At 50.3% G+C, this 14,545-nt stretch overlaps 1 protein-coding gene across 13 annotated transcripts in view; it reads left to right on the forward strand.

Annotated features, from left to right (window-relative positions):
• The window catches only part of CEP164 (centrosomal protein 164), a 96,505-nt gene that overhangs the window by 69,747 nt on the left and 12,213 nt on the right, over positions 1-14,545 (forward strand). For 7 of the 13 annotated variants that reach the window (XM_050921858.1, XM_050921865.1, XM_050921859.1 and 4 more), the window contains 2 exons: positions 12,307-12,389; positions 14,291-14,401. The exons of 1 other annotated variant lie outside the window; for it this stretch is intronic. In XM_050921858.1, coding sequence (XP_050777815.1) covers positions 12,307-12,389; positions 14,291-14,401 — 194 coding nt within the window. Of the gene's footprint in view, positions 1-2,887; positions 2,955-4,793; positions 4,917-6,097; positions 7,186-10,546; positions 11,670-12,306; positions 12,390-14,290; positions 14,402-14,545 lie in introns of those variants that run through there. 5 more of the 13 variants (XM_050921860.1, XM_050921870.1, XM_050921871.1 and 2 more) reach the window with 3 other exon arrangements.

A 14,545-nucleotide genomic window follows, 5' to 3' on the forward strand; every position in this document is an offset into this window, starting at 1 on the left:
AACAGTATCCAATCAGTTGTTTTAATTGTCATATTTGAATTCAGCACATCAAAATACATAATAAATATCACATTTTATCTGTGAAGCAGACGACTTCTCAAAAATTGTAGACCAGTGTAATTTCTCTCTGCAGTTTACATGGCACAGGGACAGTGGGTATAAAAATACCCACAGGGAAGTGAAGCTAGAATTCCATTCCCTATAGCGGGCTGGGCTAATACAATGGGCATAATACAGGTTCTGCAGCCTGACTCAGGGAGGGCCGGAACCACACCTGGGCGCAAGCAAGTGTGATAGGACAGGAGATAGACCCAGACTGGCCAAGGCCAAGGATGTAATAGAGAGCGGGACTGTGTACTTCCTTCCCTACTCATGGCTCTGCATCTGCGCTGAAGGGGAATGACTCCTCCTGAAGTGCTGGCTTGATGAATTACCTGCAATGTGATGGAAGCCCTTTTGCGCAGAAGCTCCACTGATTCTCTTTAGTCTGAGTTCAGGGCTAGTGGCTGACTAGTCTGTTCTGGGGCAGCCGTTCACCTCAACAGGTGAGAGTGAAAATCACAGATGAAATGAATGTGACTTTGTGTTCCTAATAGACAATGGGCTTCGGTAGCAGACTTTCTGAGGAAAGTCTGGTGTGTGTAACTCCCTGGACTTTGGGCACGTGGCAGATTTGAAAAGAAGAGGAGATAACAGCAGCTTATTCCGGGAAGTGGAGTGCAAAGCTGATCTCATTATACCATTTCCAGAGCACTTCAGCTTCTGACATTTGCACAAGAATAGCAGTCATTAAAGGAGCCAGCAAAAGAAGAGGAGGAACTTTCTATTAGCTTGCGCTGCCTGGCTGGAAACACACTGACAGGGGCGTTGAGACAGATGATACAAGTGGCTCCCAATTTACAATGTCCTTAGGAGAGCCAATTTTCCTTTTCTATTTGTATCCTATTTGAACCTTCTAACCAAAGACAAAATCCCCAGCCCCATGGCCTGCTAATCCTTAGCCAGCAAAACCATGGCTGCCCCAAGATTAATGTCAGGTTTGTTTTCACTCTGAAAATTCTTGCTAGTCGTTCTGTTTTATATGCCCTCTTCGGATGTGGTCTGCTTCGATGTGGGCCAGCTGCTGACATCAGTGTCTGTGACCTGCTGTGTGCATGCTCTAAGGGAACAATATTCCCTCGCCCTAGACAGTTGGGTACAGATTCAACAGAGCTCTTAAGTGCCTGCCTAAGTCTCATTGACTTCATTAGGTCTTAAACATGGGTAAGTGCATTAAGGGGCCTTAAGACAAACATTTCTATGGGGCCTATTGACTTACATTTTTTGTGCCATGTTGCCTCATTTCGCGGGTGGAAATTGCCTCCCTAGCCTGGCCCTGAGTTTGGAGGTTGTGACACTGGCAGGCCCTCTGCTCATGTGTCGATTACAGGTGGGTGAGACCCTCTTCTCTGGCTTTTGGGGGCAAGGAAACACTCAGGCTCTTTTGGGAGAATGGTGCTTATTTTTATTAGAGATGAAACTCTAAACAGCACAGACAGGGCCTCCCTGGCACAATCTGTGTGGATGAGGAGTTGCATCTTGGGTTGTGTGATACTAACTTGTCTGTGGCGTATACCCATCATCTATTCTGACTTGTATCCTCTCTGGAGTGGCTCCTGTGTTGCATGCCAATCTCCTTCTTGTCAATGAGGATGCTCTTCCCTAGAAGAGTCTGTAGCGAGTTGTGCCTTTGGGCTTTGAAGTCTACAGGCGAGGCATGTGACTCTGAGAGCAGAATTTAGTCCTTCTGCTTTTAATTTGTTCTCTTCATGCTATAGGTAAACTCCCATTACTCACAATTAAGAACTGTCCTCTGAAACTGTACTTGTGTTTTTCTGAAATGCTGATTATTCTTCCCCCAAAATTCTGATTGCCCAGATTTTGCATCTGTTCCCTGAGCCATTGAAATAACCCAGGTTTACCACAACTGTGTCTTGTTCATTTGTTCTCTCTTGACTGTGGATACTACCCTAATAGTGTTAAAATTAATGGGAGCCACAGTGCTCGGTTCTTTTGGAAAATTAGGTCATTATGCCAGATGCCTGAGCATAGACTGAGGTGTCTGACTTCGGGCAACATGTTGGAACATTTTGGCATTGGACTATGTTAGCAATGAAATGCCAGTCCTTGCAACACGGAAGTAAAGCACGTTCAGAACATGGTGACAACCAGGAGCATAGAGTATTACAATTCAGGCATCAAGGCTTATCAAGAATCATGTAGTTCCTCTTCAGTCTTTCCCCTTAGGGTAAGTCCAGCGGGTAGCAATCGCTCTATCGGGGATTAATTTATCACATCTAGTGTAGATGCGATAACTCGAGCGCTGATCGCTCTGTCGTCGACTCCTGTACTCCACCGCAGCGAGAGGCGGAAGCAGAGTCAACAGGGGAGCGACAGCAGTCGACCCCGCACTGTGAGGACGTGATGTAAGTCTACCTAAGATACGTCGACTTCAGCTACGCTATTCTCGTAGCAGAAGTTGTGTATCTTGGGATTCCTCCCCCTCCCCAGTGTAGACCAGGCCTAAGTGGAAATAAGGGATGTCCCATTCCTGAGGGGGGATCCCAATAGAAGTTAGAGATGAGGAGGATGTAAGGTTAGAATAAATAACAGGAATTGGAGGGAGAATTTGCGCGTTTCTTGTTCCCTGCTTCCCATTGGAAACAGTGGGAAGCACCAGAAGATCCTGCTGTGAGCTTTCCCACAAGCACAGTCCAAACGAGCCTCAGCATGTGACTGCACCATGCAGGGATAATGTGCTTGTAATGCAAACAATGACCAGGAAGATGGAAGCCTTTCCTGTAGTGTATGTTTCTGTATCTGTATTGAATGTTTCTCTCTCTTCCAGGCGGGTTCCCGTCACTCAGTGGAAGTCCCGCCCCTTTGGACAGCAATCTAGGTTACTTACCTGCAGGGTAAGACTCCTGGTCTTTTGAATGTGGCTGTTGGCTTGTTTTTAAGTTGGTGTGGTTTGTAGGTCAGATATGATTTTGTTCTGACCTACTTGTTACATCAAATAAGTTAGATTCAGAGCTTAAGTTATTAGCCAAGTCCCCTTTTAAATACTCAGTTGCCGGTTTTACAATAGCGCTCCCAGGAAGGCTCAGCCAATAGCACTCTTGTTTCAAGACCAGAATATTATAGGTTCCATTCCCGCATCAAGTGTAATTTCGCGCCTGTGAGCAATGCTGCAGTGCAGGCCTGGTTAGGAAGGGCTGCTGCACTCGGGGTGATAGTGTCTCTTTGGCTGAGGCTACGTCTAGACTACCCGCAGTATCGGCGGGTTAAAATCGATTGCTCGTGGATCGATATATTGCGTCTCATCTAGACGCGATATATCGATCCCCAAGCGCGCTTATATCGATTCCGGAACTCCATCAACCCCAACGGAGTTCCGAAATCGACAGGGGGAGCCGTGGACATCAATCCCACGCGGTGAGGATGAGTGAGTAATCCGATCTTAGATATTCGACTTCAGCTACGTTATTCATGTAGCTGAAGTTGCATATCTAAGATCGATTTCCCCCCGTAGTGTAGACCAGCGCTGAGTTGTTGAGATCCTGGTGGCCAGCTGGAAATAAAAGATCCTTTGATACCTTTCGAAAAGAGCAGGGGATGAACCTGTTTCCCCAGGCAACATGTCCTTCTGTTAATAAAAGAGGCTCTTAGCTGCAGTGCTGCAGCTGAGTTCTTGCCGGGTGTGCAGTGCCCACTGTGGTGCCATGGTGATAGGCATGACCACAAAGCTCTCCCTGTGCAAGGAGCAGCTTCTCTGGTGACTCCCTGGCCTCTTGTAGTGATCCCCCCATGTAGGCAGAATCTCCCTCGCCCAGGAACTTTTCCCAGAATGCCTTTCTGCAACTTGTCCAATAGGGCTGCAGCTGCTTGGCTCTGCTCGATTTTAAGTCACTATTTTGCAAGTGGACACTTGTGTGATCACTGCATTCCATTCTAACTGATTGCTCTGTAAAATGTGGTGAGATTCCTGGGAACAACCCCCAAGTCTAGTCCATTGCAGAAGTCTTGCTATTCTGCAGTTCCAGGCTGGCACAGGACCCCCTCAGTAGCACAGCTCTCTGCTGGCTGGGTTACACCAGGCTCAGAGCTGATGTTTCTTCTTTGCTGAACAGCTGCTCTTCTGAATCTTGACAGCAGTCCAGTCCCTTTAAGAATCATTTCCCATGCCCATAGAACTTGTGCCTGGCAAAGCAGCACCTGGAGTGAGGGGAACACCTCTGGGGAGATAGGAGCTTAATTTCTTGAGCTTTTTCTTTTCACTTCTCTGCAACTCCCCTGTATCTTAATCCAGTTAGAGAAGGTGGAAGTTCAGCCTAGCGTCTCTCTCTGCTGGACTTTTGCTACCCAACAACACTGCATTTTTCTGAAGGGTCAGGGACTAGTGGGGAGCTGCCTACCCCCTTTCTTCCTGAAGAAGAGTGTCCTGCTGCTGCCTGTCAGCAGTGGATAATGGGGTAAATGAAGACTCCTATGGAGTTAGCTGGGGATGCAGGGGTCCCTGCCAACATCAGAGGCATTGTGATGCTAGAGAGACCAGGAGAATGGCAGCAGCTGAGTTAGGTGGCTGCTGAAACTTCTTCCCAGTCTGGCAGGGGAGCGGAGGGCAGGACACTGAGACAAGAAGAGGTTGCTTTCTGTTGCATCAAGCTGTGCCTATTTCCACAGCCGCCCATCAGTTTCAATCTAATCCGTTGGCTCATTTCTTGCCATACCTTTCTTTCTCTCTGTCTTGACAGTGAGCAAATCGGCTTGTTCCAGTGTTCCCAGCTCCGAGGCCCTGAGACAGACAGGACTAGTGTCCAGGGAATGATTGATGCCAACAAGAAATGGGTGGAAAATTTCAAGAAGGATTCAAAAGTGTATCCTTTGCTTTGGTCTTGTCTTTCTTTGCGCTCCTGGTGCTGCTGTCGGTAGAAGCAGAAAGCAGGCGGTGAGTGACTATGGAGCAGCAAAGCATTGAGCAGCGGCTGTGAAACCTCAGAGCCTCCTGGTTTTGGTCCCTGCAAGGGACAGTGTATCCAGCGGTTTGAGCAGAAGGTGGACTCAGGCTGCACTCCTGATTCTGTTCCCAGCTGTGTCTTGACTCACTGTGACCTTAGACAAATCCCTTCTCTTTGTGCCTCACTATTCTGCAGTGATGGCCCCAACCGCTGCCACTTGTAATCGAGATACTGCACTGCTCTGGGTGGTCACGGGAACAATAGCAGAGGAGGAGCTGGGAAATGAAGGATTTAGTTTCTTGGTGTCAGTCTGGTCCCTATATGCAGTGGTGGGGTAGCCGTGTGGGTCCCAGGATATTAGACACACAAGGTGGTGAGCTAACATCTTTTACTGGACCAGCTTCTGTTGGAGAGAGAAATATGTCTCTTTGGCTGAGATATTCTGTCGAATATCTAAGATCGGATTACTCACTCATCCTGCTTACGCTATCTGCTTACGCTAAAGGGTCTGTCCCACCTCGTATGTAGCTGGGGGGCACTGAATAAGTTTCCCCAGCCCTGCAGAAGAGCTCTGTGTAGCTCAAAAGTGTGTCTCATCTCTCCCCAACAAAAGTTGGCCCAGTAAAAGATATTCCCTCCTCCACCTGGTCCCCATCAGCCATCTAACAGCACTGCTGTTTGTGCTGTGGGCAGTTTCTGGCGAGACGCTCGGGAGTGGGAAGCAATGGTTATTGTGCTGTGCAATTGAGTCAAAGGGAGAAGAGCCACTAGAAAGAGATCTCGCTGTGCTGCTAAATGGGGTAACAGGTTCCTCGTGCTCTCGAACAGCATTATGCTGCGGCTTAACTCTCTGCAGCGCACGTTGATATGGGCACCAAATCCTTGGGTCCCTGTGATAGAGCGATCTGTCTTGAGCCCAGTGCTGCTTTGAGTTCCATAATCCTGCTTTAAGTCTATTTGATCTATGTGCAGAGGTCTGAATACAACATGTGAGCATGAGGCTTGATTCCTGCTGCTGGTGACATGTCCTCCTCCCATGTCTACATTCACGCAGGCTGAATTCACACGGAAGCAGTGCTTTTCCTTCACTGAACTTCCAGTCCTCTCTTTCCACGCACACAGAAGCCCTTTGCCAGCAGCCCTGGCCTGGTGCAGCTCGGACTGGATGAAAACAACCAAATTAAAGTGTATCACTGCTAAAAGGTGACGGAGCCCCAGCAGAGAGGGGCCGAGCCTTCCCAGCCCTATGCCCCAGGAGACAGCCTGGCAAAAGAGCAACACAGCTGCACTCTGTTCCCTCTTACAATACATTGCGTTGCAGTGGTACCCAGTGGTCTTTCATCTGTCTTTTTGCTCTGCCCTTGAAATAAAGTTTCTTTCCAGGAGGAGGAAGGAAGTGGACTTCCCAAATGAATTCTTCTAATCCTGTAATGTATCCAAATATACTTTATAGACTGCTTAATCCAGTGCTGAAATATCAGGGCTTCAATAAATCAACAGTTCCCTCATTAGTATTCCAGCAATCACCTGATGGAAATGTGTCTCACCGAGGACTTGGAATAACTTCTTGCGGGGGAGGAGGTGAATTCCAACAGGAAACTGTTGCTAGAGGAAAAGAATGCACTGTGGATTCACAACCAAGAAAGGTTGCAGGTGACCTCAGACCCGGCCTCTGTGGCACAAACTTGAGCTTGAGAGAATGAAAAGCAAATGTCTATAATTTTTACATGGAAGAGCACAGTCGAAAGCAATATAGTCAGAGCTTCTGGGCACCACATCCTGACCGAACGGAGTTGGTTTTCTTTTCCTGTTATAGTCAGGATTCTTTTTAATGTCCAGTGTTGAGTTTGTTTCTAGCTGAAAATGTTTTGTATTCAGGGGCCAGTGGAGGCTAAGCCTATGGGAAGGGTTTTAACAAACACACTTTCTTTTTGACAGGGCAGAAGCCATAGGGCCAGACGGTGCCTGGTGGGGATGGCTTACAGGGCTGGTGCGATGGAGGAGACCTCCCCACTCCCCCAAACTGTGCGGTTTGAGTCGGGGTGATTGGAAAAGCCAGTGGTGGGAGTCTGTCTGGATTCTCTCCCGTCTGGATTTGCTGAGAGCCAGGCTGGAGGACATGGTGGGCGGAGGCTGTCGTGAGGGAGTCTATGGCTGGTCTCCAGCGATGCACCCTTTGTTACTGGTGTCAGTGTGGCCTTGGATAACCACCAATAATAGATAGAGCCCCCACCAAGCCAAGTGCTCTCACTCCCTGGGGGAGCCCAGCTCCAGACTTAGGCCGGCTTAGGGCCCTTTCCGACAAGGCAGACTAGGAGCCGGCTCGCTGCTGAGTCTATATCTGCTCTGCAGGACTTGTTGGAGAGAGCTGGTTTGGTCAGAGAAATGGCTCTGACGGGGCCAGAGTGGAGGCTGACATGTTGGATAAGGTTGTTTCTGCTTTGCATGGTCACTTTTCTGACTGCAACCACCCGTGCTTTTAAGTTCCTCCATTTGCTGGGCCCCTCCAGCTGGTTTCAGTAGTGTGGTACAAGCCAGCGTTGCCCCGGAGAGGCTGCTTTTCTGGGGTGGGAAAGGCACTTCTGTGTCTGAGCACTTGCTCATGCTGCAGTGCCTGAACCTGAGAAGGCAGCCCTCTGAGACAGCATAGCTCTAAAAAGCACAGAGCAGATGAGCAATGGGATTGTACGGCAGGGAGGGTGCCAAGTATCTGTCAGCTCCCCAATTGGGGGCCAGTCCCAAGGCCACTAAAGTCCATTGTGAGACGCTTTCCTCAGCGTTGGGCCAGTCCCTTTGAGTGGCTGCAGCTTGAGTCGTTCCCTTGTGGAAATTAAAAACCCATTTGGCATTTGCCTGAAGACAACCTTTAAAAATATCATCCTATCCTGGCCTCAGTTCTGGGTCAGGGCAGTGAGGAGGAAATGCAGAGGTGGGGGTAGAGGCTGCATTTCCAGCTGCTATGTGGTGCTGTGTCATTAACCGCCATCCCTCCAAGCTGGCTTGGGATATTTATGCTTTTTAAACATTTTTCTTTCTGGCAATTATTGTTTGACTAAAAATCTGCATTAAAGGGATGAGAAATCATTCTTCAAACAGTTCCTACCAGAGATGACTGGAAGTTGTAGCTTTCCACCCTTTCATACTGTTTGCGTTTCTCAGCTTGGATAGTGAGGATAGGCTTAAACAGAAAGGGACCTTGTCTAGTTCGTTTTGCTTTCTGATTCTCATGCGCTACACCTGGTTGCAATAGTTGGGTTGCAAATGCTTCAGGGACGTGTTACACGCAAACCGAACATTTTTTACTTAAATTTTTAAGCAAGAGAAAATGTCTTTTTACATTTTATAACTTTTTAACTAATACCCAACTTTTTTAATGTGAGGTACCTGACTTTGTTCTCCTTAAACAAGGGCTTGGACTGGTTCTGCAGACAGATCCAGGGGGGTGGATTTGTGTTCACAGGGTCTGGCACTAGCATCTCTTACCCCTTTCCTTGCTGGTAAACTGAGGGCAGGTGACTCCCAGAAGCACTGCTGATATAACACAGCATGCTGATTGATGTCCTTGCCTAAGCAAAGAAACCCTAGGGCACACTTAGCAGTATGGACTGACCGAGAGGCCTTGAGTGACCACTGAGAACCACCGCCAGGAAAGAATGGATCGTTATGTTGGTTTCCTGCCCGCTGTACCAGATCACACAAATCCTTGCCTGCGGGGATTTTGCTTTTAGTCTCTCTCAGGTATTGAGAAAACCACATGGCAGCCCTCAGCTATTTTTATTAACAGTCCCACTTGTCCTAGCTTTCCCCGGCACTGAACCCCTCTGCAGTCATTCGTACATTATACCAAAGCACACGCAGCAGAAGACCTGGAATTAGACCTGTGCGTTCTAGAGAGCGTATATTCTTCGTGTGGGTAAAAGACTGTTTTAGTAACCAAATTACTGTGTTTCCGTCGCAGGTTTCTTTTCCCCCTTGCCCCTTGTGACGCTGTAAGCTGTATCCTGTTTTGTATGCAAATTAAATCGACACAGATCTATTTTGTACAATGGTGGTGTTTGCAGTTTTGTCTTTTCCATCTGAGATTTTTGTCTCTCTCCCTCGAACCCAGCCCTGGTACCCACCTTGCTCTTCACGTTCAGACACTTCCTTCACTCCTCTCCAAGTTGTATTGCTGTTATCCTGTCAAATTCAAAGACTGCTGCACAAACAAGTCTATTCGTTATCTGGTCATGGTACTAGAATGCTAGGAAATGGAGCTACAAGAGATGGTGTCCATGCAGCTTTCAGCCAGTAGGAAACTCATTGTGGGCAGCCCTTAGCCAGGTTTTCTCATGGGTGTCTCTCCCACCCCTTTCCATGCACCTCTGCAGTGGCTCTCTCCTCCCAAGCTTGTGCCAAGGTGGTAGGGCAGGTGTGCTGGAAGAGACCAGGGTGATACCAGCTGGAGGGCTGAGGGAGAGGTGTCTCTGGCGGGAATAGAACAAGGCTGAGGGGGGAGTTAATTACAACCACGCTCTTTAAAGGTGTGGTGGGGTCTCTACAGAGCTGTGCCTGTGCTATGTGGTACTTGGCGGGGACCACCTCTCAGCAGCGCCCCAGGCAGCTGGCTGGCACCTGGGGATGTGCTACAGTTGGGTAACTGTGGATTGGCTGTCACTATTGACTTTTACATTTATTTTATAACAGCAATGACTTCCCAAGTGCTATTTCAGCACCCTGCTCTCTCCGAAGGCTGCTGATTGGATCGCTGAGAGAGCCATTTCACTGAGTATCAGGCAGGATTGGTGCCCCCTTTTTCCTCGTGGTTTCTCTTTCCTTCTCATTTCCTACCACTGTCTTTTCTTCCCCTTCAAGTCCTTCTGTCAGCCAGATGACTGTCCTCTGTGCTGCCCTGCATGGCTTTCCGTGAAGGAGTGCTCTTGCATCAAAGACTTGGCTTGTCGACCATCCCCTTGAAGCCCTGGGGCTTATCGAGAGCCAGCCTGCATCAAAATCGCTCGTTCCGGGTCTGAGGGCTGCATGGTGCTGGATATGTGTCATGAACTACTGTGATACGGCTGACTGTGCGATAGCTCCCGAATGGCCGGTCTGTGGCTCCCTGGCTCTTGTTCATCAGCCCACCACTGGTGCCAGGAGCCTTCTCTTCTGCCTCCAACTGCCCCAGCACACCGCTGCCTTGTGCTCTGCTCACCCCAGTGACCTCTGCTGCTGCTACTGCAGAGATCAGTCAGCTGGGGCCAGCTATGGACTTGCTTCTGCTGCCTCCTTTCTTCCCTAGGTCAAAGCACAGCACACCCAAACCATGGCCAACCTGACTCAAGGCTGCTCCCACGTGTCAGGTAAAGTGCCTGCCGGCAGCACCAGGGGAAAGGGCCAACTCATGACAAAAGCCCGTGTCCCAGGATGGTGATATGTAAAACTGTCCGTGTCCTGTGAAGCATAGACCAGGTGAAGCCTGATTGTCTGCCTAGAAACCAGTGTCCTTGCAGAGCCCCTGGTAACTCCCACAGCAGTTGGTTGAATGTGGGGTGTTTGTGCTCTTCTCCAAGGGCCTGCTTCTCTCCGTGCTCCCACCACTGTCGGGAAGCCATGGTCCTGTGTGGAGCTGGCAGAAGAGAACCATGTCCACTCGTGCTCCCAGCGAGGTGAGAAGACTATTTGCCTGTGCTGTTGAAACTCCTGTTTCTTCCTGAGCTGGTCTCCCATGGGCACTGGCTGCCAGGGAGAAATCCAGAGGGGAGCGTTGGCTCCTCCTCTTTCTTTGCCCCGATTAGGGCCACATGAAGCTCTGACAACTACTGAAAAGTAGCTCTTCTTGGGAAGTAAAACTTGTTAAAGTGCTGGATTTTGCCCAAGGGGAGAGTGATTCATAGTGGATGAGATGCTGCAATAGAAGGGCCAAGGAAACTAAGCCGGGGGGGAGAAAGGAGTCTATTTCAGGGGTTCGATGGTCTCTCTTCTTCCATCTAGTTCCAGCTTTGCCATCCTCACTCCTGCACTCAGCCCACTCCGTCAAGTGCCTTGTGATCCTTCTGTGATGAAAGGCCTGCTGGGCTGGGAGGCTGAACAGGGGGTTTGAGCAGTCGAGACACCTTAAAAAGCGTTGGAGCATAAGCTTTCTTGGGCCGAGTGGGCTTTAGCCCATGAAAGCTTATGCTCAAATACATGTGTTAACCTCTAAGGTGCCACACGTACTCCTGTTCTTTTTGCGGATACAGACTAACACGGCTGCTACTCTGAAACCTGTTTAAAAAGTGTGTGTGGGAGTGAGGGGGCAGGGCAGCTACAGCAGAAGTCTGACAGAGTATTCCTCTAGGCTGTCCTTTCCTGGGGCTTCTCTCCTCCAGGTAAGTCAAGTAATTGTGGGGATAGCTAGCTGCCTGCCTGCCTCTCCCTGCACAGCTTCGGTCTCCTGAGGGGCTGTGTCCCGCACCCGTCACTCTAGTATCAAAGTGCTTTGGAAGTAGCTTTCCGGGCTGTGTTTTCTCTGACCTCGTGTTAAGAAGGAGAGCAATGCTGAGTTCCACGTGGGGAAGTAAATGGTTCTTTTATTTCTGTGACCACTTGTGGCCTGCTGGTTGTAGGGGCCCCTTGTCTGGGTTGCGTTCAGCTATGGTGCTTATTGCTGGCTCAGCAAGAGGCTCCGTGCCATGCTTTGGCAGAGGACTCTCTCACCCCAGCCTTTGCTAATTACATTTGAAAAATCAATTAAAAGCCTAATTAAATGTCAGTGTCTTGCACTGTATCTTGGGGTTTGCCCCCCTCCAGCTCAGGTGGGGTCGTGGGGAGCTGGGAAGAGAGCACCCTGCCGGCTATCCAGGTCTGATACACATCAATTTGTCATGGCAATAATCGAAGCAGTCAGGTCCCTTCTCCCCCTAGCCCTGTCAGCAGCTTTGGCCATGCAGGGAGCATTGCAAAGCCCTAAAAGTCCCCATCCCTAATTGAAAAGCAGGTGTTGACTGGGTGCTAGAGGCATTGCTGTGCTATTGTAATCCCACAAGCCACAAACCAGCGCCTGACTTTGCCGCATCCCTGTTTCTTTAAATCCTCACTCGGTGGGTCCATTCATTTCTTGAAGGGGGTGGGTGAAGAGGATGCACTGGTGCCTTATATGCTGGACAAGCCCCAGCAATTAGAAGAGCGAAAGGACAGCAAACAATTAATCCAGCAGGAGAACGAGCGCTAAGCTCATTAAAGGGTTGGGAGGTTGTCTGCCCTGTTGCTGCCAGAGAAGGGGCCATTTCAGTTGCTGGTGACACTGAGGCAGTCGGGTCTCTCTCACGAAAGAGTTTTCTGTTACCTGTAGGAGGGGGTAGCCCACTGTGGAGTCCAACCATGCTGGCCACACTGATGACTGCGCTGTTCTTCATGGTGAGAGCGTTGGGACAGGTGAGTCCAGGCTGGGCTTTCGGGCTTGCTTGGTGTCATGCTGGGTTTTATTTCTAGGGAGCTTGTTATTCAGTTAATTCAGAGTATGTGAGGTGTTGCTATGTCAGGGACATGAGGAACTCTGGTTCTTGTTGGCTTGGAACTCCCCCAGCCTCTGGCCTCCCTTCTTCATGTGTTGGTGACCAAGCCCAGCGGAGTCTCCTGCTCAGCCTGGAAAGGTGGGGTTCATGGCCAGGGGTTCCAAATCAGGTGGCGCTGGCTGTGCGTCACAGAGCTGGCACTGTCTGGGGATGCCCGCTATTCCCTGGGCTCCATTAATCTCACACAGTGGGTGTTTCCCCCCTTTTCAAATTCCAGCAGTGTGGCTAGAGAGAACATGATGTAGGTGGCGATCATGGAAAGCAGCTGCGAGATCCTCTCCAGTACAGTGGCATTAGTAACCAAAGCAAGTCTTCCAGTGTTTGTTTGGGTGTTTATCATCCTTAGTGACAGCTTTGCCAAGCAGTGCTGTCCTTTTTCACGTGGGCACGCGCTGGAACCAGTGTGAGCCCGGGCTCTGCCCTGGAGATGGCTGCTGCTTCTGCAAATCTGACTACTGGGGACTGAGCTCATGGGGCTGAGGGTAAGACTGCAGATTCCCACCCTTCCCTTGTCTGGGGCTACGGCTCTGCCTCGTGGGGGTCCCCCAGCTCAAATCTGAGTTATCTACTTTGCAGTCAAGCCTCTCAGTTGCGCTCTGTAGAGGGCAATCTGGGCAGGCTGAAAAGACACTAATTTCTCTTCTCCCAAACAGTGTCAATTTCCAAGCCCGTTATGTAACTATTGGCCCTACTGACTGTTTAAGGAAACACCCCTACTGGGGGAGGAGGAAATCTGGCTGCACTGATCGTACGTCCCTCTTCTGTAGACACTTCTCTGGCGCCAGCCAGTCATGGATCTCAAAGCACTTTACCAATGTTAATGAATTCAGCCTTGTGATGCCCGAAGAGGCAGTCGGGCAAAGGGAAGGGCTTTCCCAAGGCCATGCACTGAGCTGCCAGCAGACATGCTCCCTCTCCATGCAGTGTGAGCTGTCCAGGAGTGACCCCAGGGGAAACACAGGGGGCAGGAGCCTTTGAGAGCGTTTCAACACACCTGGCAATAAGCTCCAGCCTCTTGGGCCCGCCCCACCGCTGGGCCTTGCGGAACGTCCTGATGCCACATGGCAAACTAACTGTGCGCCTGCCTGTGGCACCGGGCCCATCTTCTCCTAATCTGCTGCCTGTGACCTCGGAACCATCTCCGTGGCAGCCGATTGTGATGTCACAAGTGGAAGATTATGTGCCCAAAAGGGGCTTTGGGCATTAGCAGCAGGCAAAAGGATTTGCAGACGTTACGGCCTCTCAAATAGGTTTGGGGGTCTTAGCCTAATCCCACATGGGCCACAAACTGCCCCCCGGCTCTGGGCTGGCATCTGAATAGCACCTGGACGGTGTGTTACCTCAGGTTACGAAGTGTAAATGTAACTGTCTTTTTGCTCCTCCTACTTGGCCAGGTCCGCTTGGCGAGTGGCTGAGCCTGCGTCACTGCCGGAGACAGGAAGGCCAATGGTTCCAGTGCTAGCCCGGGGCTCGGGGTCAGTTCCCGGCCCTGTCCTGCCCCAGACCTCTTGTGTGAGTGTGGGAAAGTCCCTTAGTCTCACTGGGCCTCAGTTCCCATGTGTACAGTAGGGTGCTGGCCCTCTCCTGCCGCAGGCATGTGGCGAGGATGTCACAGGACCTAAGGGAGAGGAAGGAGTTGTGTGCACAGGAGAGCATGGTGCAAACATTAGCACTGGCTCTTGCTAATCTCCCTGGAAGTGGGCAGCGGGTCCGTGTACAGACGAGTCTCTCTGACCAGCATTGCGTTGCTCCACAACCCAGCTCAGAACCAGCCTATTCCACGAGGAGCCGCTGCCCTATCTCGTGTACCAGCCCCTGCCGTGGCAGGTCCAGTATGTGACCCAGAGCCGCCGAGCCAGCCGGGACTGTGGGGTATGTGTCACTCTCCTTGTCTCCTTTTGTAGTCATGGGGAGGGGCCGACGGCCCCCAGCTAGAAGGTAGCAACGTGATGCTGTATGGCCACAAGCCAAGCAGCCCAGCACTTGGGGTGGGCTCGTACAGTGTCTCGTGAGAGG

The sequence above is a fragment of the Gopherus flavomarginatus genome, chromosome 13 (assembly GCF_025201925.1).
Source record: "Gopherus flavomarginatus isolate rGopFla2 chromosome 13, rGopFla2.mat.asm, whole genome shotgun sequence".
NCBI lineage: Eukaryota > Metazoa > Chordata > Testudines > Testudinidae > Gopherus > Gopherus flavomarginatus.